This window comes from Oncorhynchus masou, chromosome 6, assembly GCF_036934945.1.
Source record: "Oncorhynchus masou masou isolate Uvic2021 chromosome 6, UVic_Omas_1.1, whole genome shotgun sequence".
NCBI classification, from domain to species: Eukaryota; Metazoa; Chordata; class Actinopteri; order Salmoniformes; family Salmonidae; genus Oncorhynchus; species Oncorhynchus masou.
In genome coordinates this window covers 44,775,218-44,803,136 of record NC_088217.1, presented here as the reverse complement: position 1 = coordinate 44,803,136, position 27,919 = coordinate 44,775,218, and the positions used below count along the sequence as shown (strand labels likewise).

Genomic DNA, 27,919 nt, shown 5'->3' with positions numbered 1-27,919 from the left:
TTTAATGCAATGTTTTTACACAGAGACGCAGAGTGCACACAGCAGAGCTTATCTTTTTAAAAGACACTGTAAAATGTCTGCTTGTGGACAAACAAACAATTGCTCAATTCTAAATTTGTATCAGTTATTGAGCATCTCTAACATTTCATTTGAGTCTCATGCCTCTGTCCTCGGGGCTGACTTTTTGTATTCATCAACGCTTTCCTTACTTTGATCACTGAAGTCAAATGAGCTTATAAATAAATTGACGACAGTTCAATGTCTGATGTTTCATTCCTCCATGGTATTGACTGGGAATTCTATGATGGTCTCTCGATGAGCATTCTTGATCCTGTGTGTCATGCACCATGTAGTGTATACAGTCCAGATGCCAAAGATCCTCTTTGCAGTTGCACTAAGGCAATATAGCTCTACTTGTTTCAATGCACCAAGGCAATAAAGTAGAACATCTTTGCCAGTACTTTATGTACTTGTCAGTTTGCAGCCAATAATAAAGGAAGTTGGTCTTCCTGCAAGTCCTGAAGCAACAGGTCCTTATAGATCAGGCAGTAAATTAATTTCCCTGCACCATCCCCTCTTCCTTATCTTCCTCTACTAGCCCCCGTGTATCCTGGGAAGGGGAGGTCTGTTGGTGGTCAGTGGCAGCCGCAGGTTCTGACCACCATGTTGCGGTACTTCTTCAGGATGACGTTGGAGCTGTCGTCAAAGTAGAGGACTGAGATGCCATGGAGCTGGGTGGGGGCACAACAGGGTTTGGGCACTGTCTCTGGGTTTATGAAGTGGACCTGGGGGGATAGAATATAATACCAGTATCAGGGAAATCATGCACAATTAGAAAGATTCAAGTGTGTGGGAAAATGTGTGTTGATACTTCAAGCAGTTTTTCTCACAGGATGTGAGACATCAAAGAGCGCTTTGATTTCACAAAATGAATATAAGAATTTCAATCAGCTGCTGAATGGTTATATTTACAACGAAGCTAGAGAACCTACAGTGAAACCCTGAGTGAATGCCATATTCAAACCCCTCAGAAATGTACATGACGATATGATTCATGAAAACCATTGAAAATTCTTACCAGAGTCTGCACAATGGCATGATTGGTGGCATTCATGTAGGAATTCAGAGGAAAGGCACATTCGCCCTGGCAGTAGTACGCTGCGTAGCCCTCTGGTGCAATGATCCAGTCCTGAGAGGACAAGTGATAGGACTCATAACAATAGCACATCCAACCAACGGAGATGCAGATGTCATTGAATCGAGTGAAGTCAAACACCTATCTAAGTGGTTGAACAGAGAAAGATGAGGACGTGCTCAGATCAGAACAGGACTGGTGTGATAGAAGGAGTCGTAGTACTGTACCTGCCATCCCAGATCTCTGAAGCTGACATACAGCTCATGCTTCTTACAGCCCTGTTTCGGGTCTGTGCTGAGGGTCTCTGAAAGACAATGGGTCATATGAACAACATTAGAGATTAATCAACACAATCAACTGTGAGCACTGTATCTTGGTATATGCTATCTATTATCCATAGCCTGAATGCTTTAATCAACACAAAGTACTCTAACATGTCAAAGGAGCAGCCATTTTTCTATCATTATGTTACAAGTTTATCAGATAATGTCTGTGTATAGATCTAGTGGCTAGATGACTGATTCCTTGTGCTCCAAGTGGGTGCTCCTTTTGTGCACCTGCTGCAGCCTCAGCAACCTTCAGTGCATCCTGGGGAGTCTTGGGTTTTTTGGAGCGGTTGGGGTTGCGCCCCTTGTGGCCGTGGGCAGAACGGACGCTGCGGAGGCGAACCTCGGTTGCCTTGAAGAAGGCCACCATGAAGGGCTGCTTGTCCTGGGGCCCACTGCCCTCCAGCAGCCCCACTAGTCTGGGGTTCACACTCTGACCTGTAGGGGGAGACAGAAAGACGTGCACACTTCAGTCCAGGGTACACATTGGGCAGAGAGGGAGAGGTGAAGCCAGAGGATTTACTCCGGCCAAAATCTGCCCGTGTGAGATAAGCCCTTTTTTTTAATGGAGGTCTATGTGAGAGTGTCGAATTACCTGAGGCTTATTTGATCGAATAGCAGTTTCAGGCTGTTACAAATGTAATGATACAAGTGGATGCACGTGGCATTCCGGCAACTTTGAGAGAAGCAACTTAGTTGCACCTGTTGTTCACACGCATATCTGCCCTCTCATTGGATAGAACGGTTCCATCTGTTCTCGCCTGCCTTCCATTGTTGAGGACATATATTTCTATTGTTCGAGCGGTCACTTGAATATCTTGTCAAAATAATAAATCGTCTTTGATATTGGTATGCTTCAGTTCAATCTTATGTGGTGGCTGGCACAGCCATAGAGCTCTATCTCTGTTGGACAAGTGGTCATACAGCACCCTTTTAACTCTGACAGTGACTCACCGTCCATACTCTCCAGAGCCAGCTGCAGGCCCAGGTTCTGGTCCGGGTTCACCACCCACTGGTTACTGGTGGCCGTGATGTCAAACACAAGCCAGCCCTCCTCTGCAGCCCACACCACCCGCGTGTCCAGAAGGAACAGGTAGTCGTCACTACTACGGGGCACGCAGACTACTAACATTAGATACACAGCACATGCAGTCTAACAGTTAGATACAACAAAGAGTTTCCGACCTAGGAAGTGTGCTCTAAATTCTAACATTGGTTGACTAAAATCTGCATAACTGTATAGCCTTGCCACTTCACATTGCAATTCAAACCCTTCTCCTCAGTAGCAGGTATGATGCTATCTAGTGCAGTATGTAAAAGTAAAGCAGTTATATAAAAGTTGATCTAGATGGTAGATTCATATTCTAATAACAGTAAAGATTAGCCACCCAGAGAGAACACAGGATACATGAAATCCAAAACAAGAGACAACACGCAGTGTCGATCTAACCCTGCCGATAGCTCTTTTAATAATGGCTCTCTCTTTATCACAGATGAAAATTCCCAGACTGATTGGGGCATATCTCACAGACAATGGCTTTGTTTACAGACTGAGTTTCAGGCCCCCAGGCTTACTCCTCAGGCTGTCTCTTTGTCTTGCTGCCTTGTCTGTATGAAAGTCAAACGTGTCTCTGAATAACAATGCTTTTGTTCTCAGAACCTTCATAGCCTCACCGTCACCGCTGTGGGACAGGCCATGCCTACACTCGACTGAGCTCTGATGTCACCGAGCATGACAAGCTGTGTGTTTGTGTGTGTTGGAGAGAAGGGGGTGTTTTTACTCGTTGGAGAAATCCAACTATTGTTCACTACAATCAAAACGCCTAGTGTGGTCTGTTCTCCAGGAAGAGAGGGGTTGGGTTAAGGGAGGGGTGTCAGGTAATGGAGAAGGGGGATTAAGTGAATGGTGGAGGTGTGGGCATTGAGGGTGGTGTTTGTGGGGGTGCTCTATTTGTTCAAGGTGGCGTCTCTGCTGTTTCAGGGAGTGGTATATTGTTTTATAAGGCCACACACACACAAAGATTAATGGAAGAGGCGTCACCTGTCAGAGGGCTCCTGTAGCACCTGGTACACGCTCACGTGCAAGGTCTCATTCTCAGAGCGTTCTCCGATGTAGTCCTTATAGATTCGGAACTCTGCAGCGGAGACAGCTTCTCCCTCTGGGATCCGGGACAAGTCAAAGCGGAATTCCCTGTTGTGCTGAGAAGACAGGACATCCTGATCCAGCTTAGCTGATGAAAGGAGATGTGGAAGAGAAGAGGTTACTCACTACTGATACCAACTCACCCCGGATCAGCTTTTTCCAATGGCTAACCTCACCCATTATGAGCTGTACAACTAACACAGACGCTGGATGGTTAAAGGCACCTCCCTTTTCTCGCCACATCCCCTGGTCTTTTGAAACAGTGGGGGTGCATGTGTCCCAACACACCCACTGCTGTGAATACAATCAGACCGGAATCCAGTCCATGGTTCAATTCTGTCAAAACTGTCGCTGAATCAAAGTCTTCTGATCCACATTGCTCAGCCCACATATAGGAAGCACTGTGTCAAAAATAGGAAACTCCTGCTTCCATGAGAGAGCTGATTGATCTAAACATCAGTCTGCATAATGTGCCAATGTGGGAGGAAAACCACACTCAAGGCTCAATTTGGCTCTATGTTTAAATTGCACACATGTGCTGACCACAAGAAAAGCACTGACTGGAAAACCACAGTAGCCAATCCAATGCACATGCACAAAACACTATGGTCATAATGTCATCATCTTCAATACACCGACAATACAAGACATGCTCTTTCCATGCCATAGACTGACCAGTTGAATTCAGTTGAAAGCTATGATCCCTTATTGATGTCACCTTGATGTCAATACACTTCAATTAGTGTAGATGAAGGATTAAAGAAGGACTTTTAAGCCTTGAGACAATTGAGACATGGATTGTGTACGTGTGCAATTCAGAGGGTGAATGGGAAAGACAAATAATTGAGTGCCTTTGAACAGGGTATGGTAGAAGGTGCGAGGCGCACCGATTTGTGTGTCAAGAACTGCAGCGCTGCTGGGTATTTCACGCTCAACAGTTTCCTGTGTGTATCAAGAATGGTCCACCACCCAAAGGACATCCAGCCAACTTGACACAACTGTGGGAAGCATTGGAGTCAACATGGGCCAGCATCCCGGTAGAACGCTTTCGACACCTTGTAGAGTCCATGCTCCGACAAATTGAGGCTGTTCTGAGGGCAAAAGGGGGCGCAACTCAATATTAGGAAAGTGTTGCTAATGTGTTGTACACTCAGTGTACAGTATGTTTTCCAAAATCCACCCTACTATAAGAGAATGCATTTAACCACTATACGTAAAGTAGTATACTCCGGAGGTAATGATAAAGCTATAAAATAGCATTTATATGAATGGGCTTTCTGAGAGTATGCTTGATAAATCCCAACAGTTGAAATGAACCTTTTGAAGGGCCACCACTGAGATCCACGATATCCCACCCTGCCCTGAAACAGCTGAGCTACTCTCAGAGTTTCCAGAATAATGGTGGTGGGGCAGAGCCAAAGACTTCCTGGAGGTTTCTAACGCCATGTTTTTACAGTGTTACCCAATGTGTTTGTCCTTGGAAAGTTTGGTGGAGGTCTCCGGAGCAATGGGGGACTTCCCACACTGGAGGTGTGCAGAGTGGAGTGATGATTACCCACCTTAAACACATCCTGCCTACTGGCAGCCGCCATGACATCATACGTCTGTCTCACTCATGCCTTGGTATTGTTTCAGTGCCGGGTAACACACACACACACACACACACACACACACACACACACACACACACACACACACACACACACACACACACACACACACACACACACACACACACACACACACAATAGCATAAACCCTCTTACAGCAGACACACAACTTAATGCAGCACACATGCACCAAAATGCTTTAAACCCTTTAAAACGACTTCTAACCGCACACACATGCACAACACACACATACGCCATAAAGAAGAGCATTCTGAACCCTGCTAGTCATTTGTTTGACCGCAATTAAACGCTGGAAAGAAACCAGGGGCGTTTTTATGAAGGCAATAATTGCTTGTAAGGACTTGGTGTGTTTACGTTAGGGACCATTAGCTCCAGAGATCAGCCCTCAGATATGCAAACTTCTCTTTGTGAGGCATTTCAACACTTTTCTTTGCTCATGACGAAGGGTTCAACTTGCCGTGCTGGCGTTAATAATTTTCAGCTGCCAATCAAAAGATATGGGTGAAGTTTATGAATATCCTACATCAGAGGCACAACTAAACCCTAGAAAATCTACTTGGTATAAAATAAAGTAAGCTGAAACACAGACTGACTGGCAGACAGCCAGATGTGTAATGTACTTAAGTAAAAATACTTGAAAGTACTATTTCAAGAGTTTTTGGAGGCATCTGTACTTTACTATTTATATTTTTGACAACTTTCACTTTTACTTGACAACATTCGTAAAGAAAATAATGTACTTTTTACTCAATACATTTTCCCTGACACCCAAAATTATCGTTACATTTTTAATGCTTAACAAGACAGGAAAATTGTCAAATTCAACACTTACCAAGAGAACATCCCTGGTCATCCCTACTGCCTCTGATCTGGCGAACTCACGAAACACACATGCTTAGTTTGTAAATGATGTCTGAGTGTTGGAGAGTGCCCTTGGCTATCCGTAAATAAATACAAAAACAAGAAAATTGTGTCAATCGAAGTAACAATAAAAAATCTCCATCAAAATCCCTCAGTTCAAGCTGGAGATATTTTTTTTACAATGTCTGAATCTCAATCCGCCGCATTCACCTGTCGCCCTTCTGCGGTGGAAAGTGGCAGAGTTACAGCGGAAAGTGGCAGAGTTACAGGCCTTGTCTAAAAGTAACCCATTCAGATGAATGGAATAAATAAATAAAACATTGCCACAAAACTACAAGGGGTTTTGTGTGTGAAAAAAAAAATATATATATATATCTCCTGAGCTTTCTTATATCTCCTAGATAAAGGACAGACAAAACCTTATTCCTTATGATACATTTTTTGGACTGTCTTATTTGCCATTTATGAATGTGTTATTCAATGCATTTATATATAGAAGTAAAGGCCAAATTCTATATTTTATCAAATAATAAAAAATACAAAGAAATTGGATACCTAAATCAAATTGCTAAATGATCCTTGGTATGACTTTGAAACAATTCCATATGGCACCTGAAACAGGGGTAAACCTACATGAATTTGTCCAATAGAAACTTTTGATTGCAACTGTTTGAACTAATGATTCCACCTTAGATCAGATAGATGAAAGCAAGAGTGTGCCAAGACTGTGTCACTGAATGTGCCACTGTCTGTCATCTTGATTACTCAAATTTGTTTCTTGACATGTGCACCTACATACATTATAAACTTTAATTCATAGAATATGTAGCAACCTCATGGGTATCGGGAGAATTGGAGTATTACGTACAATGCTACACTGAGCTGGGTGAATGGAATATGAATGACAGTCATCCAATATGCTGTAATAGAAATAAGGCCATGCTAAAAATATATATATATTGCCCTCCCTTATCCGTAAACAGCACCGAACGCCACTGGTAGAAGTTTGACAAAATTCAGTGGTTTATGTTCGAAAACCCTATTTCTTGGATCAGATTACTTTATCCACCAAAACAACCTTACACCTTGCTTGGCATTTCAGCTAAAACCGTGTCCAACGGAAAAAGAAAGCATGCTTTCAAAATCTTTCCTGGTTTTGACCCTCGCCTGTCCCATCTCTGTACCCTCCTGCCGGACCACTCTGCCCGCCCGTGACCCTGCCTGCCGACCTGTAGCCTTGCTCCTTCTCTGGAATATTGACCCTTGCCTGCCATGTCCTGTCTCTTGCCTGCCCCTTGGACTATTAACCTCTTGAAACTCTGGGGGCGCTATTTCATTTTCATATTTCACAAAAAGATGCTCGACTATGCATATAATTGATAGCTTTGGAAAGAAAACACTCTGAATTTTCCAGAACTGCAAAGATATTGTCTGTGGGTGCCCTAGAACGGGAGCTACAGGCAAAACCAAGATGAAACGGCAACCAGGAAATCAGCAGGATTTTTGAGGCTCTGTTTTCCATTGTCTCCTTATATGGCTGTGAATGCGAGAGGAATAAGCCTGCCCTATCTATCGTTTCCCCAAGGTGTCTGCAGCATTGTGACGTATTTGTAGGCATATCATTGGAAGATTGACCATAAGAGACTACATTTTCCAGGTGTCCGCCCGGTGTCCTCCGTCGAAATTGGTGCGTCATTTTCAGCTGCAGGTATTTTTCCATGCGATTCTGAGGGGAAAGCAGGCTTCCACGAACTGCATATCAATGAAGAGATATGTGAGAAAAAAAACCTTGAGGATTGATTCTAAACAACGTTTGCCATGTTTCGGTCGATATTATGGAGTTAATTCGGAAAACGTTTGACGTTTTGGTGACTGAATTTTCGGTTCGTTTCGGTAGCCAAATGTGATGTACAAAACGGAGCGATTTCTCCTACACAAAGATTCTTTCAGGAAAAACTGAACATTTGCTATGTAACTGAGAGTCTCCTCATTGAAAACATCCGAAGCTCTTCAAAGGTAAATGATTTTATTTATTTGGTTATCTGGTTTTTGTGAAAATGTTGCGTGCTAAATGCTACGCAAAATGCTAAGCTAGCTTGCAATACTCTTACACAAATGCTTGATTTGCTATGGTTCAAAAGCATATTTTGAAAATCTGAGATGACAGTGTTGTTAAGAAAAGGCTAAGCTTGAGAGCTAGCACATTCATTTAATTTCATTTGCGATTTTCAGAAATCGTTAACGTTACATTATGCTAATGAGCTTGAGGCTATAACTGTATACAGGTTTTTTTCATAGCCAAACGTGAACAAAACGGAGCGATTTGTCCTACACAAATAATATTTTTTTTGAAAAACTGAACATTTGCTATCTAACTGAGAGTCTCCTCATTGAAAACATCTGAAGTTCTTCAAAGGTAAATTATTTTATTTGAATTATTTTCTTGTTTTTGTGAAAATGTTGCTGGCTGAATTCTAGGCTTATAGCCATGTTAGCAATCAATACTCTTACACAAATGCTTGTTTAGCTATGGTTGAAAAGCATATTTTGAAAATCTGAGATGACAGTGTTGTTAGAAACTATTACACTCGACGGAACAACTTGATTAGTGTAGTGTCAACAACGTAGCCACTGCCAGCTAGCCTACTCCAGCAGTACTGTATCATTTCAATCATTTTAGTCAATAAGATTCTTGCTACGTAAGCTTAACGTTCTGAACATTCGATAAGTGTAGTCCACTTGTCATTCCAATCTCCTTTGCATGAGCGTAGCCTCTTCTGTAGCCTGTCAACTATGTGTCTATCTATCCCTGTTCTCTCCTCTCTGCACAGACCATACAAACGCTCCACACCGCGTGGCCGCGGCCACCCTAATCTGGTGGTCTCAGCGCGCACGACCCACGTGGAGTTCCAGGTCTCCGGTAGCCTCTGGAACTGCCGATCTGCGGCCAACAAGGCAGAGTTCATCTCAGCCTATGCCTCCCTCCAGTCCCTCGACTTCTTGGCACTGACGGAAACATGGATCACCACAGACAACACTGCTACTCCTACTGCTCTCTCTTCGTCCGCCCACGTGTTCTCGCACACCCCGAGAGCTTCTGGTCAGCGGGGTGGTGGCACCGGGATCCTCATCTCTCCCAAGTGGTCATTCTCTCTTTCTCCCCTTACCCATCTGTCTATCGCCTCCTTTGAATTCCATGCTGTCACAGTTACCAGCCCTTTCAAGCTTAACATCCTTATCATTTATCGCCCTCCAGGTTCCCTCGGAGAGTTCATCAATGAGCTTGATGCCTTGATAAGCTCCTTTCCTGAGGACGGCTCACCTCTCACAGTCCTGGGCGACTTTAACCTCCCCACGTCTACCTTTGACTTATTCCTCTTTGCCTCCTTCTTTCCACTCCTCTCCTCTTTTGACCTCACCCTCTCACCTTCCCCCCCTACTCACAAGGCAGGCAATACGCTCGACCTCATCTTTACTAGATGCTGTTCTTCCACTAACCTCATTGCAACTCCCCTCCAAGTCTCCAACCACTACCTTGTATCCTTTTCCCTCTCGCTCTCATCCAACACTTCCCACACTGCCCCTACTCGGATGGTATCGCGCCGTCCCAACCTTCGCTCTCTCTCCCCCGCTACTCTCTCCTCTTCCATCCTATCATCTCTTCCCTCTGCTCATACCTTCTCCAACCTATCTCCTGATTCTGCCTCCTCAACCCTCCTCTCTTCCCTTTCTGCATCCTTTGACTCTCTATGTCCCCTATCCTCCAGGCCCGCTCGGTCCTCCCCTCCCGCTCCGTGGCTCGACGACTCATTGCGAGCTCACAGAACAGTGCTCCGGGCAGCCGAGCGGAAATGGAGGAAAACTCGCCTCCCTGCGGACCTGGCATCCTTTCACTCCCTCCTCTCTACATTTTCCTCCTCTGTCTCTGCTGCTAAAGCCACTTTCTTCCACTCTAAATTCCAAGCATCTGCCTCTAACCCTAGGAAGCTCTTTGCCACCTTCTCCTCCCTCCTGAATCCTCCTCCCCCTCCCCCCTCCTCCCTCTCTGCAGATGACTTCGTCAACCATTTTGAAAAGAAGGTCGACAACATCCGATCCTCGTTTGCTAAGTCAAACGACACCGCTGGTTCTGCTCACACTGCCCTACCCTGTGCTCTGACCTCTTTCTCCCCTCTCTCTCCAGATGAAATCTCGCTTCTTGTGACGGCCGGCCGCCCAACAACCTGCCCGCTTGACCCTATCCCCTCCTCTCTTCTCCAGACCATTTCCGTAGACCTTCTCCCTTACCTCACCTCGCTCATCAACTCATCCCTGACCGCTGGCTACGTCCCTTCCGTCTTCAAGAGAGCGAGAGTTGCACCCCTTCTGAAAAAACCTACACTCGATCCCTCCGATGTCAACAACTACAGACCAGTATCCCTTCTTTCTTTTCTCTCCAAAACTCTTGAACGTGCCGTCCTTGGCCAGCTCTCCCGCTATCTCTCTCAGAATGACCTTCTTGATCCAAATCAGTCAGGTTTCAAGACTAGTCATTCAACTGAGACTGCTCTTCTCTGTATCACGGAGGTGCTCCGCACTGCTAAAGCTAACTCTCTCTCCTCTGCTCTCATCCTTCTAGACCTATCGGCTGCCTTCGACACTGTGAAACATCAGATCCTCCTCTCCACCCTCTCCGAGTTGGGCATCTCCGGTGCGGCCCACGCTTGGATTGCGTCCTACCTGACAGGTCGCTCCTACCAGGTGGCGTGGCGAGAATCTGTCTCCTCGCCACGCGCTCTCACCACTGGTGTCCCCCAGGGCTCTGTTCTAGGCCCTCTCCTATTCTCGCTATACACCAAGTCACTTGGCTCTGTCATAACCTCACATGGTCTCTCCTATCATTGCTATGCAGACGACACACAATTAATCTTCTCCTTTCCCCCTTCTGATGACCAGGTGGCGAATCGCATCTCTGCATGTCTGGCAGACATATCAGTGTGGATGACGGATCACCACCTCAAGCTGAACCTCGGCAAGACGGAGCTGCTCTTCCTCCCGGGGAAGGACTGCCCGTTCCATGATCTCGCCATCACGGTTGACAACTCCATTGTTTCCTCCTCCCAGAGCACTAAGAACCTTGGCGTGATCCTGGACAACACCCTGTCGTTCTCAACTAACATCAAGGCGGTGGCCCGTTCCTGTAGGTTCATGCTCTACAACATCCGCAGAGTACGCCCCTGCCTCACACAGGAAGCGGCGCAGGTCCTAATCCAGGCACTTGTCATCTCCCGTCTGGATTACTGCAACTCGCTGTTGGCTGGGCTCCCTGCCTGTGCCATTAAACCCCTACAACTCATCCAGAACGCCGCAGCCCGTCTAGTGTTCAACCTTCCCAAGTTCTCTCACATCACCCCGCTCCTCCGCTCTCTCCACTGGCTTCCAGTTGAAGCTCGCATCCGCTACAAGACCATGGTGCTTGCCTACGGAGCTGTGAGGGGAACGGCACCGCAGTACCTCCAGGCTCTGATCAGGCCCTACACCCAAACAAGGGCACTGCGTTCATCCACCTCTGGCCTGCTCGCCTCCCTACCACTGAGGAAGTACAGTTCCCGCTCAGCCCAGTCAAAACTGTTCGCTGCTCTGGCCCCCAATGGTGGAACAAACTCCCTCATGACGCCAGGACAGCGGAGTCAATCACCACCTTCCGGAGACACCTGAAACCCCACCTCTTCAAGGAATACCTAGGATAGGATAAAGCAATCCTTCTCACCCCCCTTAAATGATTTAGATGCACTATTGTAAAGTGGCTGTTCCACTGATGTCAGAAGGTGAATTCACCAATTTGTAAGTCGCTCTGGATAAGAGCGTCTGCTAAATGACTTAAATGTAAATGTAAATGTTAACAAAAGTCTAAGCTTGAGAGCAAATATATTTATTTCATTTCATTTGCGATTTTCATGAATAGTTAACGTTGCGTTATGCTAATGAGCTTGAGGCTATAAATAGAATCCGGGATTGCGTGACGCAAGAAGTTAAACCATTGTTTATTCAACGTGTCTGCATCTGGGTCTTACCTTGATTTTTGATAGTATGAACTGGCCATGACTGACCCAGCAGACACGGCCCAGCTGCGCAACGCCATCTCCTCCCAGGGAGCAACCCTCGGTAGGCACGAGAAATTGCATCATGGCCTTGGAGAGGGGGTCCAAACGTTGGCTGATCACCATGACCGGGCGTTGGCCAGTTTGCTGGACGTATTTCCACGTATTGTCAGGGAGGTTGCCTAGCACGGTGGTAACCCCACAGCTCCACAGCTACTTGCATTGCCGGCTCATCGGTCACTCCACCTTCTCGGGAGCCCCGCATACCTCCACCGGAATGCTTCAATGGAGAGCCGAACACCTGTCGGGCGTTCCTAGCTCAGTGTACCCTCATCTTCAAGCTTCAGCCCTCCTCCTTCCCCTCGGATCGCTCCAAGATAGCCTACCTCATCACACTGATTTCCGGGAGGGCTCTTACCTGGGCTACCGCCGTGTGGGAACAACAGCCGGCCATATGCGCTAGTCTGGAGGGGTTTGTGGAAGAAGTGAGGAAGGTCTTTGATGCCCCATTCCCCGGGCGAGAGGCCACCCGGAAGCTAATCCAGCTTCGGCAGGACTCCTGCAGTGTAGCTGATTATGCAGTGGATTTCCGCACGTTGGCAGCAAAGAGTTCTTGGAATCAAGAGGTACTGTTTGATATGTTCTTGCACGGCACCTCGGAGGAGGTCAAGGATGAGTTTGGAGCCCGGGAGTTACCTACGGAGCTCGATTTCGTCATTGCTTTGACCATCCGTATCGATGGGCGATTACGGGAATTACGGAGGGAGAAGAAAATGGATTTCGCTCACACGCCCAGGGATATCACATTGCCTCTGAGTCAACCCGGAAGCTCCCGACGGTCTCATTGCAAAGAGGACCGGAGGCTTCAAGACCTGCCCCGAGGGCTGCTAAAGACGGCTGAGTCATCACTTCCTGAGCCTATGCCACTAGGCAGAGCTGGAATGGCAATACAGGATCGACACAAAGACTTGTCTGTATTGCGGGATTCTTGGTCATTTTGTGTCCTCTTGTCCTTTAAAGAAGCCAGACTCACCGGTAGGAGAAAGGACTCTGGTGGGCCATATGGAGAACGTTCCTGCTTCCCTTGCTCGCACCCCTTTTCATGACATTCTACTGTGGGGAGACCAGTGCAAATCTCTCCGGTTCTCATTGACTCTGGGGCCGACAAGTGTTTTTTGGACACTACCCTGGCATCCGAGTTGAACCTCCACACTCAGCCCCTCTCCATTCCCATGGACGTTAGAGCGCTGGACGGGCACTCTTTAGGTAGAGTCACCCACAACACCACTCCCCTCCACCTACGGGTGTCAGAGAACCACATCGAGGCTATCCAGTTCCTGCTCATCAAGTCCCCTTTGATTCCCGTGGCATTGGGATTCTCCTGGCTTTAATAACACAATCTCCTCATTAACTGGTCTACTGGTGCCATCATGGCTGGAACCTGTTGTGCCACGCCCATTGCCTGAAGTCAGCACAACCTGACCCGGGACATCTTCCTGGGGGCTCGGAAGGTAACACCAGCCCACTCCGCCATTTCCACTGAGTACCAGGACCTCTGGGAGGTGTTCAGCAAGGCTCAGGCCACGTTGCTTCCGCCGTACCCACCCTATGACTGCAGGATTGACCTTCTCCCTTGCACCACGCCACTCCCTAGCTACTGGATTTATCCGTCCGTCTTCCTCCCCCGCCGGCACAGGCTTCTTCTTCATGGAGAAAAAGAACAAGACCCTGTGCCCGTGCATTGACTACCGGGGACTCAACAATATTAAGAGCCGTTACCCACTACCACTCATCTCCTCAGCCTTCGAGCCACTCCATGAGGCCACTGTGTTTTCCAAGCTGGATCAACGGAATGTCTACCACCTGGTGCACATACGAGAGGGGGACGAGTGGAAGACTGCCTTCGACATGGCCAGTGGCCACTACGAGTATCTAGTCATGCCCTTTGGCCTCACCAACGCTCCTGCTGTGTTCCAGGCTCTGGTGAATGATGCTCTCCGCAATATGTTGAACTGGTTCATCTTCGTCTACATTGATGACATCCTCATCTTCTTCCGCTCCCCTCAAACACATGTGCTCCACGTCCGGCGGGTCCTTCAAAGTCTTCTGGAGAATCAGCTGTTTGTGAAGGCGGAGAAGTGCGAGTTCCATCGCTCCACCATCCCCTTTCTGGTTTACATAATCTCTGCTGGGAGTGTCCAGATGGATCCCAGGAAGGTTATAGCTGTGATGGATTGGCCTCAGCCTACGTCCAGGGTGCAGCTCCAATGTTTCCTGGGGTTCTCCAATTTCTATCGCCACATAATCTGAGGTTACAGCACCCTGGCTTCCCCCGTCAGCACTCACCTCACCCAAGGTTCCCTTCAAGTGGTCCCCAGCTGCTGACCGGGCATTCCGGGATCTCAAACATCGCTTCACCACAGCTCCCATCCTGGTTCATCCGGACCCATCTCGTCAGTTCGAGGTGGAAGCCGATGCTTTGGACGTCGGAGTGGGGGCCGTCCTGTCCCAGCATTCTGCCCTTGACCTCAAGCTACATCCTTGCGCCTTCTTTTCCCATCGCCTTCGACGTCACTGCGATGTGGGGAATCGGGAACTTCTCACGGTGAAGATGGCGTTGGAGGAATGGAGGCACTGAAGAGGGCGGAACATCTGTTCATCATGTGAACTGACCACAAGAACCTGGAGTATCTCCGCTCCACCAAGCACCTCAACTCCAGGCTAGCTAGATGGGCCCTGCTGTTCACGGTTCAACTTCTCCCTTTCATACTGGCTGGGATCCAAGAATGTCAAGCCGAATGCATTGTCCTTCCGCTACAGCCCCATGACTACTACCCCGGAACCATCCTTCCTACCTCATGCCTGGCGATGGATCTCAGCTGGGGGATAGAACCTGGTCCGTGAGGCAGTGTTTCCAGCCAAACCCCAGGGGGCCCTGATAACCGGATGTTCGTTCCTGACACTGGCCACTCCGCAGTCCTGGAGTGGGCCCACTCTTCCAGGCTGGTCTGCCACACTGGCACCCTTCGGACCCTGGCCTTTGTGCGACAGCACATTTGGTGACCTACTATGGTCCCGGACATGTCCGCATTCGTCACCGCTTGCTCAGTTTGAGCACAGAACAAGACTCCTCGGCAAGCTCCAGCTGGTCTCCTCAAACCTCTGCCTGTCCCCCCATCCCTGGTTCCACATCTCCATGGACTTTGTCATGGGACTTCCCAAGTCTGATGGCAACACTGCCATCCTGACCGTGGTGGATCGGTTCTCCAAAGCCACCCACGTCATTTCTCTCCATTTCTCAAACTACCCTCTGCCAAGGAGATGGCCAGCTCATGGTGCAGCACGTCTTCCGGATCCATGGCCTGCCCATTGACATGGTCTCCGTCCGGGGTCTTCAGTTCTCGTCCCAGTTCTGGAAGGCGTTCTGCACCCTCATTGGGTCATCGGCCAGCCTGTCCTCTGGGTTCCACCCCAGTCCAATTTTATTTTATTTAACCAGGCAAGTCAGTTAAGAACAAATTCTTATTTTCAATGACGGCCTAGGAACAGTGGGTTAACTGCCTGTTCAGGGGCAGAACGACAGATTTGTACCTTGTCAGCTCGGGGGTTTGAACTTGCAACCTTCCGGTTACTAGTCCAACGCTCTAACCACTAGGCTATCCTGCCGCCCCAATGGCCAGTCAGAGTGAGCCATCCAGGACCTCGAGAAGACCCTGCGCTGCCTGGTCTCCGTCAACCCCACCACCTGGAGCCAGCAGCTTGTGTGGGTCGAGTATGCCCGCAACACCCTTTCCTGCTCTGCCTTGGGCCTATCTCCCTTCGAGTGTTCCCTGGGGTATCAGCCCCCGCTCTTCCCTGAGCAGAAAGAGGAGGTCGACATACCTTCTGCCCAGATGTTTGTTTGCTGCTGTCATCGTACCTGGAGGACAGCCCGGTCGGCCCTCCTCTAGACCACCTCCAGGTATCGACGACAAGCGGATCGCCATCAGACCACGGCTCCCTGGTATCGTCTCGAGCAGAAGGTATGGCTGTCCATCCGGGATCTGCCCCTCTGGGAGTGAAGTCTCGCAAATTGTCCGCCCGGTTCATCGGCCCTTTCCCCATCTCCAAGGTCTTTAGACCCTCTGCTGTTCGTCTTTTGTTGCCCCGTACCCTTTGTACCCAATACCCCACCTTTCATGTGTCCCATATTAAGCCTGTGTCTCACAGTCCTTTGTCTTCCTTTTCCAGACCCACCCCTCCTCCCCATGTCGTTGATGGCCATCCGGCGTACACGGTGAGACGCCTTCTGAGGGTTTGACCACAGGATAAGGGTTTCCAGTACCTGGTTGACTGGGAGGGTTATGGCCCGGAGGAGAGGTGCTGGGTCCCCGCTAGAGACATCCTGGACCCAGCCCTCATCGCCGACTTCCAATCTAGTATGCGCCCAGGTAGGACGCCAGATCTGTTTCACTTGTTTTTGTGATTGTCTCCACCCCCCTGCCTGGGCGGTGTGTTTGGAATCATTGTCATGCTGAAAGACCCAGCTACGTTTCATCTTCAATGCCAGGCAGGGGGGTGGAGACAATCACAAAAACAAGTTAAACAGATCTGGATCAATCTTCAATCTTCTATTTTGGTTTCATCTGACCACATGAAATTCTCCCAATCTTCTTCTGGATCATCCAAATGCTCTCTAGCAAACTTCAGACGGGCCTGGACATGTACTGGCTTAAGCAGGGGGACACGTCTGGCACTGCAGGATTTGAGTCCCTGGCGGCGTAGTGTGTTACTGATGGTAGGCTTTGTTACTTTGGTCCCAGCTCTCTGCAGGTCATTCACTTGTCCCCCTTGTGATTCTGGGATTTTTGCTCACCGTTCTTGTGATCATTTTGACCCCACGGGGTGAGATCTTGCGTGGAGCCCCAGATCGAGGGAGATTATCAGTGGTCTTGTATGTCTTCCATTTCCTAATAATTTCTCCCACAGTTGATTTCATCAAACCAAGCTGCTTACCTATTGCAAATTCAGTCTTCCCAGCCTGGTGCAGGTCTACAATTTTGTTTCTGGTGACCTTTGACAGCTCTTTGGTCTTGGCCATAGTGGAGTTTGGAGTGTGACTGTTTGAGGTTGTGGACAGGTGTCTTTTATACTGATAACAAGTTCAAACAGGTGCCATTAATATAGGTAACTAGTGGAGGACAGAGGAGCCTCTTAAAGAAGAAGTTACAGGTCTGTGAGAGCCAGAAATCTTGCTTGTTTGTAGGTGAGCAAATACTTATTTTCCACCATAATTTGCAAATAAATTCATAAAAAATCCTACAATGTGATTTTCTGGATTTTTTTTCTCATTTTGTCTGTTGTAGTTGAAGTGTACCTATGATGAAAATTACAGGCCTCTCTCATCTTTTTAAGTGGGAGAACTTGCACAATTGGTGGCTGACTAAATACTTTTTTGCCCCACTTCTCTGTTTGTCTGTTGCCAGCTCATCTTATTTGTCAAGCTTACCAGCGTTTGTCCTGTCAGCTCCTGTTTTTTCCCAGCCTCTCTTTTTCTTGCCCTCCTGGTTTTGACCCTCGCCTCTTCCCGTCTCTGTACCCACCTGTCGGACCACTCTGCCTGCCCCTGACCCTGCCTGCTGACCTATACCCTTGCCCCTTCTCTGGATTATTGACCCTTGCCTGCATTGACCTGTCTCTTGCCTGTCCCATGGTCTAATAAACCATTATTTATTCAACGTGTCTGCATCCGGGTCTTACCTTGATCTCTGATACAACTAGTCTAAAGAAGGCCAGTTTTATTGCTTCTTTAATCAGGACAACAGCTTTCTGCTGTCCTAACATAATTGGAAAAGGGTTTTCTAATGATCAATTAGCCTTTTAAAATGATAAACTTGGATTAGCTAACACAACGTGCCATTGGAACACAGGAGTGATGGCTGCTGATAATGGGCCTCTGTACGCCTATGTAGATATTCCATTAAAATAAATGTGAAATAAATAAAAAATAAAAATAAAATCAGACGTTTCCAGCTACAATAGTCGTTTACAACATTAAGAATGTCTACACTGTATTTCTGATAAATGTTAAGTTATTTTAATGGACAAAAAATGTGCCCTTCTTTCAAAAACAAGGACAATTCTATGAGACCCCAAACTTTTGAACGGTAGTGTATATTCTGTATACTATCCTATCTTACTCTATGCCTCTCTGACATCGCTCGTCCAAATATTTATATATTCTTAATTCCATTCCTTTCCTTTAGATTTGTGTGTATTGTGTGTATTGTTGTGAAATTGTTAGATATTACTTGTTAGATATTACTGTGCCGTTGGAGCAAGAAACACAAGCAATTTACGCCACCCGCAATAACATCTGCTTAACACGTGTATGTGACAAATAACATTTGATTTGAATTGATTAGGGAAACCTGTTCTCGACAAGGTAGTAGAAACCCAGCCCCGGACCTTAGACTCTAGGGTGAAGAATGACGCCGGAGGGGATGGCTGCCGGTTTACAGGCTCCCAACCAATTGTGCTATTTTGTGTGGGGTTTTTTTTTGCATTGTTTGAAACTGATTTTGTACATAATGTTGATGCTACCATCTCTTATGACCCAAAAGATCTTCTGGACATCAAAACACCGATTACGCACCTTGAGCTGGAAGAAGATTTTTTCTTAAATGAGTCTGACGCGAAAGATATAATGTTGCCCAAAAGGCCAAAATCCCTGTCATTCCGATGAAGAAAATACAGGGGTCGCAGATCAGTGTGCCTTGTGAGAATTACTCGGCGAGTGAGTAACCCACCTCTACCATCCATTCTATTGGCCAATGTGCAATCGCTGGAGAATAAACGAGACTATCCTACCACCGGGACATTAAAAACTGTAATATCTCATGTTTAACCGAGTTGTGGCTGAACGACGACACAGATAATATATAGTTGGCTGGGTTTTCCATGGGATGGGGGTGTGTGCGATGTCTAATATTAAGGTAGTCATGAGATATTGCTTGCATAAGGTAGAGTACATCATGATAACCTGTAGACTACACTATCGACCAAGAGAGTTTTCATCTATATTTTTCATAGCCGCCTTTTTACCACCACAAACCGACGCTGGAACTAAGACCGCACTCAACGAGATGTATAAGGCCATAAGCAAACAAAGAAATGCTAATCCAGAAGCAGCTCTCTTAGTGGCGAGGGACTTTAATGCAGGCAAACTTAAATATGTTTTACCTCATTTCTACCAGCATGTCACATGTGCAACCAGAGGAAAAAAAACTCTAGACCACCTTTACTCCACTCACAGAGATGTGTACAAATCTCTTACTCCCCCCCCCCCATTTGGCAAATCTGACCATAATTCGATCTTCCTGATTCCTACTTACAAGCAAAGACTAAAGCAGGAAGTGCCAGTGACTCGCTCAATACGGAAGTGGTCAGGTGATGCGGATGCTACGCTACAGAACTGTTTTGCTAGCAAAGACTGAAATATGTTCTGGGATTCATCTAATGGCATTGAGGAGTATACCATCTCAGTCACCGGCTTCATCAACAAGTGCATTCACAACGACGATGTCCCCAAAATGACCGTATGTACACATCCCAACCAGAAGCCATGGTTTACAGGCAACATCCGCATCATGCTAAAGGCTTGAGCTGCCGCTTTCAAGGAGCGGGAAACTAATCCGGATGCTTGTAAGAAATCCTGCTATGCCCTTAGAAAAACCATCTAACAGGCAACGTGTCAATACAGGACTAAGATTGAATCCTACGCTTGTCGGATTTGGCAGGGCTTGCCAACTATTATGGACTACAAAGGGAAATCCAGCCGCAAGCTGCCCAGTGACGCGAGTCTACCAGATGGGCTAAATGCCTTTTATGCTCGCTTCGAGGCAAGCAACACTGAAGCATGCATGAGAACACCAGCTGTTCCGGACGACAGTGTTATCACGTTCTCCATAGCCGATGTGAGCAAGACCTTTAAATAGGTCACCATTCATAAGGCCACGGGGCCAGAAAGATTACCAGGACGTGTACCAACTGGCAAGTGTCTTCACTGACATTTTCAACCTCTCCCTGACCAGGTCTGTAGTACCTACATGTTTCAAGCACTGTGCCCTAGAAAGCAAAGTTAACCTGTGTAAATGACTACCACCCTGTAGCACTCACGTCAGTGTCAATGAAGTGCTTTGAAAGGCTGGTCATGGCTCACATCGACACCGTCATCCCAGGAACCCTAGACCCACTCCAATTCGCATACCGCCAACAGATCCAACGATGATGCAATCTAAATCGCACTCCACACTGCCCTTTACCACCTGGACAAAAGGAACAACTACAGTGCCTTGCGAAAGTATTCGGCCCCCTTGAACTTTGCGACCTTTTGCCACATTTCAGGCTTCAAAACATAAAGATATAAAACTGTATTTTTTTGTGAAGAATCAACAACAAGTGGAACACAATCATGAAGTGGAACGACATTTATTGGATATTTCAAACTTTTTTAACAAATCATAAACTGAAAAATTGGGCGTGCAAAATTATCTTCCATAAAGGCCAGATTTGTGCAATATACAACTGATTGTTGTCCTATGGACAGAGTCTCCCACCTCAGCTGTAGATCTCTGCAGTTCATCCAGAGTGATCATGGGCCTCTTGGCTGCATCTCTGATCAGTCTTCTCCTTGTATGAGCTGAAAGTTTAGAGGGACGGCCAGGTCTTGGTAGATTTGCAGTGGTCTGATACTCCTTCCATTTCAATATTATCGCTTGCACAGTGCTCCTTGGGATGTTTGAAGCTTGGGAAATCTTTTTGTATCCAAATCCGGCTTTAAACTTCTTCACAACAGTATCTTGGAACTGCCTGGTGTGTTCCTTGTTCTTCATGATGCTCTCTGCGCTTTTAACGGACCTCTGAGACTATCACAGTGCAGGTGCATTTATACGGAGACTTGATTACACACAGGTGGATTGTATTTATCATCATTAGTCATTTTGGTCAACATTGGATCATTCAGAGATCCTCACTGAACTTCTGGAGAGACTTTGCTGCACTGAAATTAAAGGGGCTGAATAATTTTGCACGCCCAATTTTTCAGTTTTTGATTTGTTAAAAAAGTTTGAAATGTCCAATAAATGTCGTTCCACTTCATGATTGTGTCCCACTTGTTGTTGATTCTTCACAAAAAAATACAGTTTTATATCTTTATGTTTGAAGCCTGAAATGTGGCAAAAGGTCGCAAAGTTTAAGGGGGCCGAATACTTTCGCAAGCCACTGTATGTGAGAATGCTGTTCATTGACTACAGTTTAGCATTCAACACAATAGTGCAAAAAGCTCATCACTAAGCTAAGGACACTGGGACGAAACACCTCCCTCTGCAACTGTATCCTGGACTTCCTGACGGGCTGCCCCCAGGTGGTAAGGGTAGGCAACAACACATCTGCCACGCTGATCCTCAACATGGGGGCTCCTCAAGAGTGTGTGCTTAGCCACCTCCTGTACTCCCTGTTCACCCACGACTGCATGGCCAAGCCCGACTCCAACACCACCACTAAGTTCGCTGACAACAAAACGGGGGCAGGCCTGATCACCAACAACGATAAGACAGCCAGTAGGGAGGAGGCCAGAGACCTGGCAGTGTTGTGCCTGGACAACAACATCTCCCTCAACGTGAGCAAGACAAAGGAGATGATCATGGACAACAGGAAAAGGATGGCCGAACACACCCATATTCACATCGACAGGGCTGTAGTGGAGCGGGTTAAGAGATTCAAGTTCCTTGTTGTCCACATCACCAACAAACTATCATGGTCCAAACACACCAAGAAAGTTGTGAAGAGGGCACGACAATGCATTTTCTCCCTCAGGAGAGTGAAAAGATTTGGCATGGGTCCGCAGATCCTCAAAAAGTTCTACAGCTGCACCACCGAGAGCATCCTGACCGGTTGCATCACTACCAGGCATGGCAACTGCTCTGCATCTGACCGTAAGGCACTACACAGGGTAGTGCGTACAGCCCAGTACATCACTGGGGCCAAGCTTTCTGTCATCCAGGACCTATATACTAGGTGGTGTCAGAGAAAGATCACAAATATTGTCAAAGACTCCAGTCACCGTCATAGACTGTTCTCTCTGCTACCGCATGGCAAGCGGTACCGGAGCACCAAGCCTAGGTCCAAAAGGCTCCTTAACAACAATTAATCTAATGGCCACCCGGACTATTTGTATTGACCCCCACCCCTTTGTTTTTACACTGCTGCTACTCGCTGTGTATTATTTATGCATAGTCACTTTACCCCTACCCACATGTACAAATGACCTTGACTAACCTGTACCCCCGCACATTGACTCAGTACCGGTTCCCCTCATTATTGTTATTTTATTGTTACTTTTTATTTTTTACTTAAGTTTATTTACTAAATGTTTTCTTAACTCTATTTTCTTAAAACTGCATTGTTGGGCTTGTAAGTGAGCATTTTGCGGTAAGGTGTGCTTAGTCACCTCCTGTACTCCCTGTTCAACACCTGTTGTATTCGGCGCATGTGAGAAATACAATTTGATTTGATACAAAACGCATTTCTTTAGTAAAAAGACAGGTGCTGCAGATAATACTGCTATTATCATTGAGGCAGAGGACATGCATGTGTAGCCCATGTATCTGATGCTGTCTGGCCAAAAACAGTATGGCATTTTTTGGCCAGACAGCATCTGATACATATAGTAAGACAGAGGGGCACTGTTTTGCTTGCTCGGATCCTTTCTCCAGTGAGATAGTTTCAACCTCCTGCGAATTGAAGGAAAGTTGGCGGGTGCACAACGCACTGTTTAGATGCTGGAATTATTTTGGATGAATGTGTGAAGGTCACCTACTTTTTGAAGTGATTTGTTTGACAATCAGATGAAAACACCATGAATGGTTGTATTCATGCCACATTTAAAGGTAATACATTTTTACAGTTACATTATGTCTATACTATAAAACCCTTTTTTTAAATCCCAAAACTGTTATAAGTCAAACTTTAACTATACAGCATAATCTTCTTTATTTCATTTCACATGGAGAGCTGTGAAAGATGACGGATAGGCCTATCTCCTATTCCCATATGCTGCAGGTGTGTTCTCATGGGAACAAGAACATCCCAGAGACATCTGTATCAGCCTATGGCAGACTCCCAGCAAGAAGCACTAGCAGTGCAGGAATGCAGGTCAACTCAGTCCAACCAGGAACCATGCAGTCAGAATATAGTCAGACTGCTAAAGCAGGCCTGAGCTCTGTATTCAGTATCGCTATAGCTCTATTATAATCACACAGATGGGCAGGCAAGCTACAAATGCGTGCAGTCAAACTGCATCTGTATGGTCAGATGTGTTGCATGGACATGAGATGAATACATATTGGTAGTGGGAAGACTGGATGGTGGTTGGAGATTCTAACACCACTGAGTCTGTGGGCATGTGCATACACTCCATGGCCAAAAGTATGTGGACACCTGGTAGTCGAGCATCTAATTCCAAAATAATGGGCATTGGAAGACAAAGCTTTTCCACCGTTAATTTGTTTAGAAAGTGAAAGGCACAAAACAAATAAAACTGAACAGATTCCATTATTCCCAAGAAGCGTCAACGTTGGCTACCTATATACCTGCACATACAGTAGAGAGAGGGGGGAAGAGTAGCTCTCTTTCCCTCACTGGAAGCTGTGGTTTGTCGAGGGGAAATGCCTTAATCCAGTTTGGCTTTAAGAGATCCCTCCAGAGACCACCATGACTGGCTCTTTACAAAATGGTGGGAAAACATACTACCAATCAACAGGAGAGTGGCCATTGGTTCATTAGAGGATTGTGGCACTGTGTTTCCTTATCTTTCTTTCTCTTTTCTCTGCCCTTCATATGTAAACTTTTTCAGCAAACTTAACATGTGTAAATATTTGTATGAACATAACAAGATTCAACAACTGAGACATGAACTGAAAAAGTTCCACAGACGTGTGACTAACAAAAATTGAATAATGTGTCCCTGAACAAAGTGGGGGGGGGGGGTCAAAATCAAAAAATAACAGTCAGTTTCTGATGTGGCCACCAGCTGCATTAAGTACTGCAGTGCATCTCCTCCTCATGAACTGCACCAGATTTGAATGTTCTTGCTGTGAGCACCACTCTTCCACCAAGGCACCTGCAAGTTCCCAGACATTTCTGGGGGGAATGGCCCAAGCCCTCACCCTCAGATCCAACAGGTCCTAGACGTGTTCGATAGGATTGAGATCTGGGCTCTTCGCTGGCCATGGCAGAACACTGACATTCCTGTCTTGCAGGAAATCACGTACAGAACGAGCAGTATGGCTGCTGGCATTGTCATGCTGAAGGGTCATGTCAGGATGAGCCTGCAGGAAGGGTACCACATGATGGAGGAGGATGTCTTCTCTGTAATGCACAGTGTTGAGATTGCCTGCAATGACACAAGCTCAGTCCGATGATGCTGTGACACACCGCCCCAGCCCATGACGGACCCTCCACCTCCAAATCAATACCGCTCCAGAGTACAGGCCTCGGTGTGACGCTCATTCCTTAGATGATAAACGCAAATCTAACCATCATCCCTGGTAAGACACAACCGCGACTCGTCAGTGAAGAGCACTTTTTGCCAGTCCTGTCTGGTCAAGCGACCGTGGGTTTGTGCCCATAGGCATCGTTGTTGCAGGTGATGTCTGGTGAGGACCTGCCTTACAACAGGCCAACAAACCCTCAGTCCAGCCTCTCTCAGCCTATTGTGGACAGTCTGAGCACTGATGGAGGGATTGTGCGTTCCTGGTGTAACTCGGGCAGTTGTTGTTGTCATCCTGGACCTGTCCACAATATTGCAATTTATTGCCCTGGCCATATCTGCAGTCCTCATGCCTTCTTGCAGCATGCCTAAGGCACGTTCACGCAGATGAGCAGGGACCTTGGGCATCTTCCTTTTGGTGTTTTTCAGAGTCAGTAGAAGGGCCTCTTTAGTGTCCTAAGTTTTCATAACTGTGACCTTAATTGCCTAACCATCTGTAAGCTGTTAGTGTCTTAACGACTGTTCCACAGGTGCATGCTCATTAATTGTTTATGGTTCATTGAACAAGCATTGGAAACAGTGTTTAAACTCTTTACAATAAAGATCTGTGAAGTTATTTGGATATTTACGAATTATCTTTGAAAGACAGGGTCCTGAAAAAGGGCAGTTTCTTTTTTTGCTGAGTTTATGCACTTACTTCTTCCCCTTCTCTCTAACAAGGTCACTCCGTACATTCTCACGTGATTTGGAATAAAAGTGTAAAAGTGCCAAATCTATTCCTGATGATAAACTGACATCCTACCACATACAGTGGTCCTGTGTGGCTCAGTTGGTAGAGCATGGTGTTTGCAACACCAGTGTTGTAGGTTCGTTTCCCATGGGGAACCAATATGAAACTATATGCTCTCACTACTGTGAGTTGCTCTGGATAAGCGAAATGACTGAAATGTAAATGTAAAGCAGGCCATGAAGCCCAACCTGTAAGCCCTGACACAGGACAATGAAGGGGAAATGGTTGTCTTTGGAAGAAAAGCCACATCTGGGTGGGAGTCACAGGCACCATTGCGTCTACTGTTTCACTTTAGTGATATCAGACCCGTAGTGAGATCTCCAAAGGAAACAAAAGCAGGATTTGGGTTTTAGAAACGCAATAATGTCCAAGGAAGCACCCCCCCCCACCCCACCTCCCCTGATTTACACACACACTGCCAGCTGTCTCCTGTAAAGAGTATTTAGATGCAGTACCTGAGTCTTTATCTCCCTGTCAACTTGTCCTGCCCTCCCCAGTGTACTGAAATGCCTGTTCAAATCCTAGTCATGCGAAACAAAGCCTTGCTGAAGCCGGTCTCCCAGAGCTTTAACAGGATTCAGGGGAAATCGGATACAGCCATGTTGTCATAACATTTACAACGCGGAATGCAGACCGGTCTTAGAGCAGTCTTATCGGAAGCACAGGGAAAGTTACCTTAAAGCCTCCACATTTAGGAGCTGTACACAAATCGAACGTCATACACACAGACAAACACTTAGCTAATGCACTCGGGTTCAACAGTACTGTCCTTTCTGCAAAGTGCCTTCAGACAACAAAAAGGCAATGAAGAAAGCTTTCACTCTTTAATCCTTATGCCAACAGGTAAACTGGAAGTAAGCCTGTTTTTTTCAGTCAACTCCTGTGCTATAAGGCTAGGTTAAGCCCAGAGAGACTCTTGTCTGGGAGCACCACTGGATCCTCAGCAGTGCTCTGTCTGAGCATTAAAACACACCCACACTTCACCTTGTCTGACCTTTGCTCTCCTAGTCAGCAGACCTACAGACCAGACAGGTCCACAGAGAACCCCTGTGAGAAGTGTTTTTCAAAACTATTTTCCAATGAAATGTAGGCCACCCTAGCGATGAGACATTGAGTCACTGAATGAGTCAAAGCAAGCATTAAGAGTGTTTTGTAAACTATCAGCATGACAGTGCCAGTATCAGATATCACAAAGTAAACATAAACAGCTGTTTAGGTAACGACTAGGTAATGTTCATGTGAGATGTGTTGAGTAAAAAAACAGCTTAAAGAGATTAAGAGACTGTGTCAAGACTGCGTCGTCTCTTGCGCAAAGGTGAACAAAAATTATTTTTTGCTTTAAAAAAATAAAGTAAGATATATGGGGAAAGCTGTTTTATGCTACAGCATTAATGAGATAATGTAGACTAAACAATAACTTCTCAATTCATATCCATCGAAATGAATTGATACGTCTCTGGATAGGGTGATGATAAGGACATACCAATATTGACAAAGCTCATCACCATATCCGCGTCATTGAGAAAACTGCTGTCTTGGGGGGTCACCATCGGGGGTCCCTGGGTCGTGAAGACGGGTTTATAATATGAGAAGCCGGCGGGCTGTTGTCCATAAGTGGAAATAGCGTTGTACAAATTCAGCATAAACATCGGGGCTGCGTTATGTTTGGTGTAGATGTGCGGCCGGGGCCGGTGGGGCAGCCCCAGGATGGAGAGGATTTCTCGCTGCATCTCCCGGCGCTCCTGGTTCCGCAGACGGCGCTGGATGAAGCTGGATTGAACTTCGTTATCCAGAGTGAAGTTAGAAAAAGTTGTCTCGGCCAAAATACAATAACCCCAAGCAAGAACCATCGCCGACGCACGTAGATGCAATAAAACCACCATTATCAAATTCATCCGTGTAATTAATTCATATAAGGGTAGAGATAGGCTATCTAAAATTAGTGCCTCAAATCCGCATGCATTGGAGTACGAATTTAGACCCTGATTTTACTTTAGAAACTAAATCAAACATCAGCCACACATCATCTGCATTGGTGCACACCACTCGCGATTGTTGTTGGAGTGTGCTCGCGCTGCTGCTGCGATGTCAAGCAGCTCCCCTGCCATCGGACTTTATTGAGTTGCAGTATCTGAGGGGAGGGGTCAGTGGGCTCTGGGATGGGATTTCCCCATGGGGGAACAGGGGGGTTAATGTCGTTGCTGGTTGCGTATGCACCTCTATCTGGGTAAACGTTTAAAACCTAATTGTCCTGTCCTATCAATCCTTTGTTTGGACATGATTGCAACTAGTGTATCAGTTGATAAACTGGTGCCATATAGCTACTAAGTAACTTAGACAAGAATTCAGTAGATTCTGTTAAATTGTGCACCTGATAAACTTGCAGGTGTGTAAATATTATAACCACCACAAGTTTATCATTAT

General features: G+C 46.5%; 1 protein-coding gene across 1 annotated transcript; it reads right to left on the bottom strand.

Moving 5' to 3' along the window:
• Positions 1-27,559, bottom strand: LOC135542114 (bone morphogenetic protein 7-like). The gene is made up of 7 exons (XM_064968773.1): positions 26,979-27,559; positions 3,503-3,692; positions 2,416-2,567; positions 1,693-1,899; positions 1,363-1,439; positions 1,079-1,189; positions 1-785 (listed from the first exon to the last, which is right to left on the bottom strand). The coding sequence occupies exons 1-7, from the start codon at positions 27,388-27,390 to the stop codon at positions 636-638; spliced, it is 1,299 nt and encodes a 432-aa protein (XP_064824845.1). The 5' UTR covers positions 27,391-27,559; the 3' UTR covers positions 1-635.
• Between the last annotated feature and the right edge of the window lie 360 nt (positions 27,560-27,919).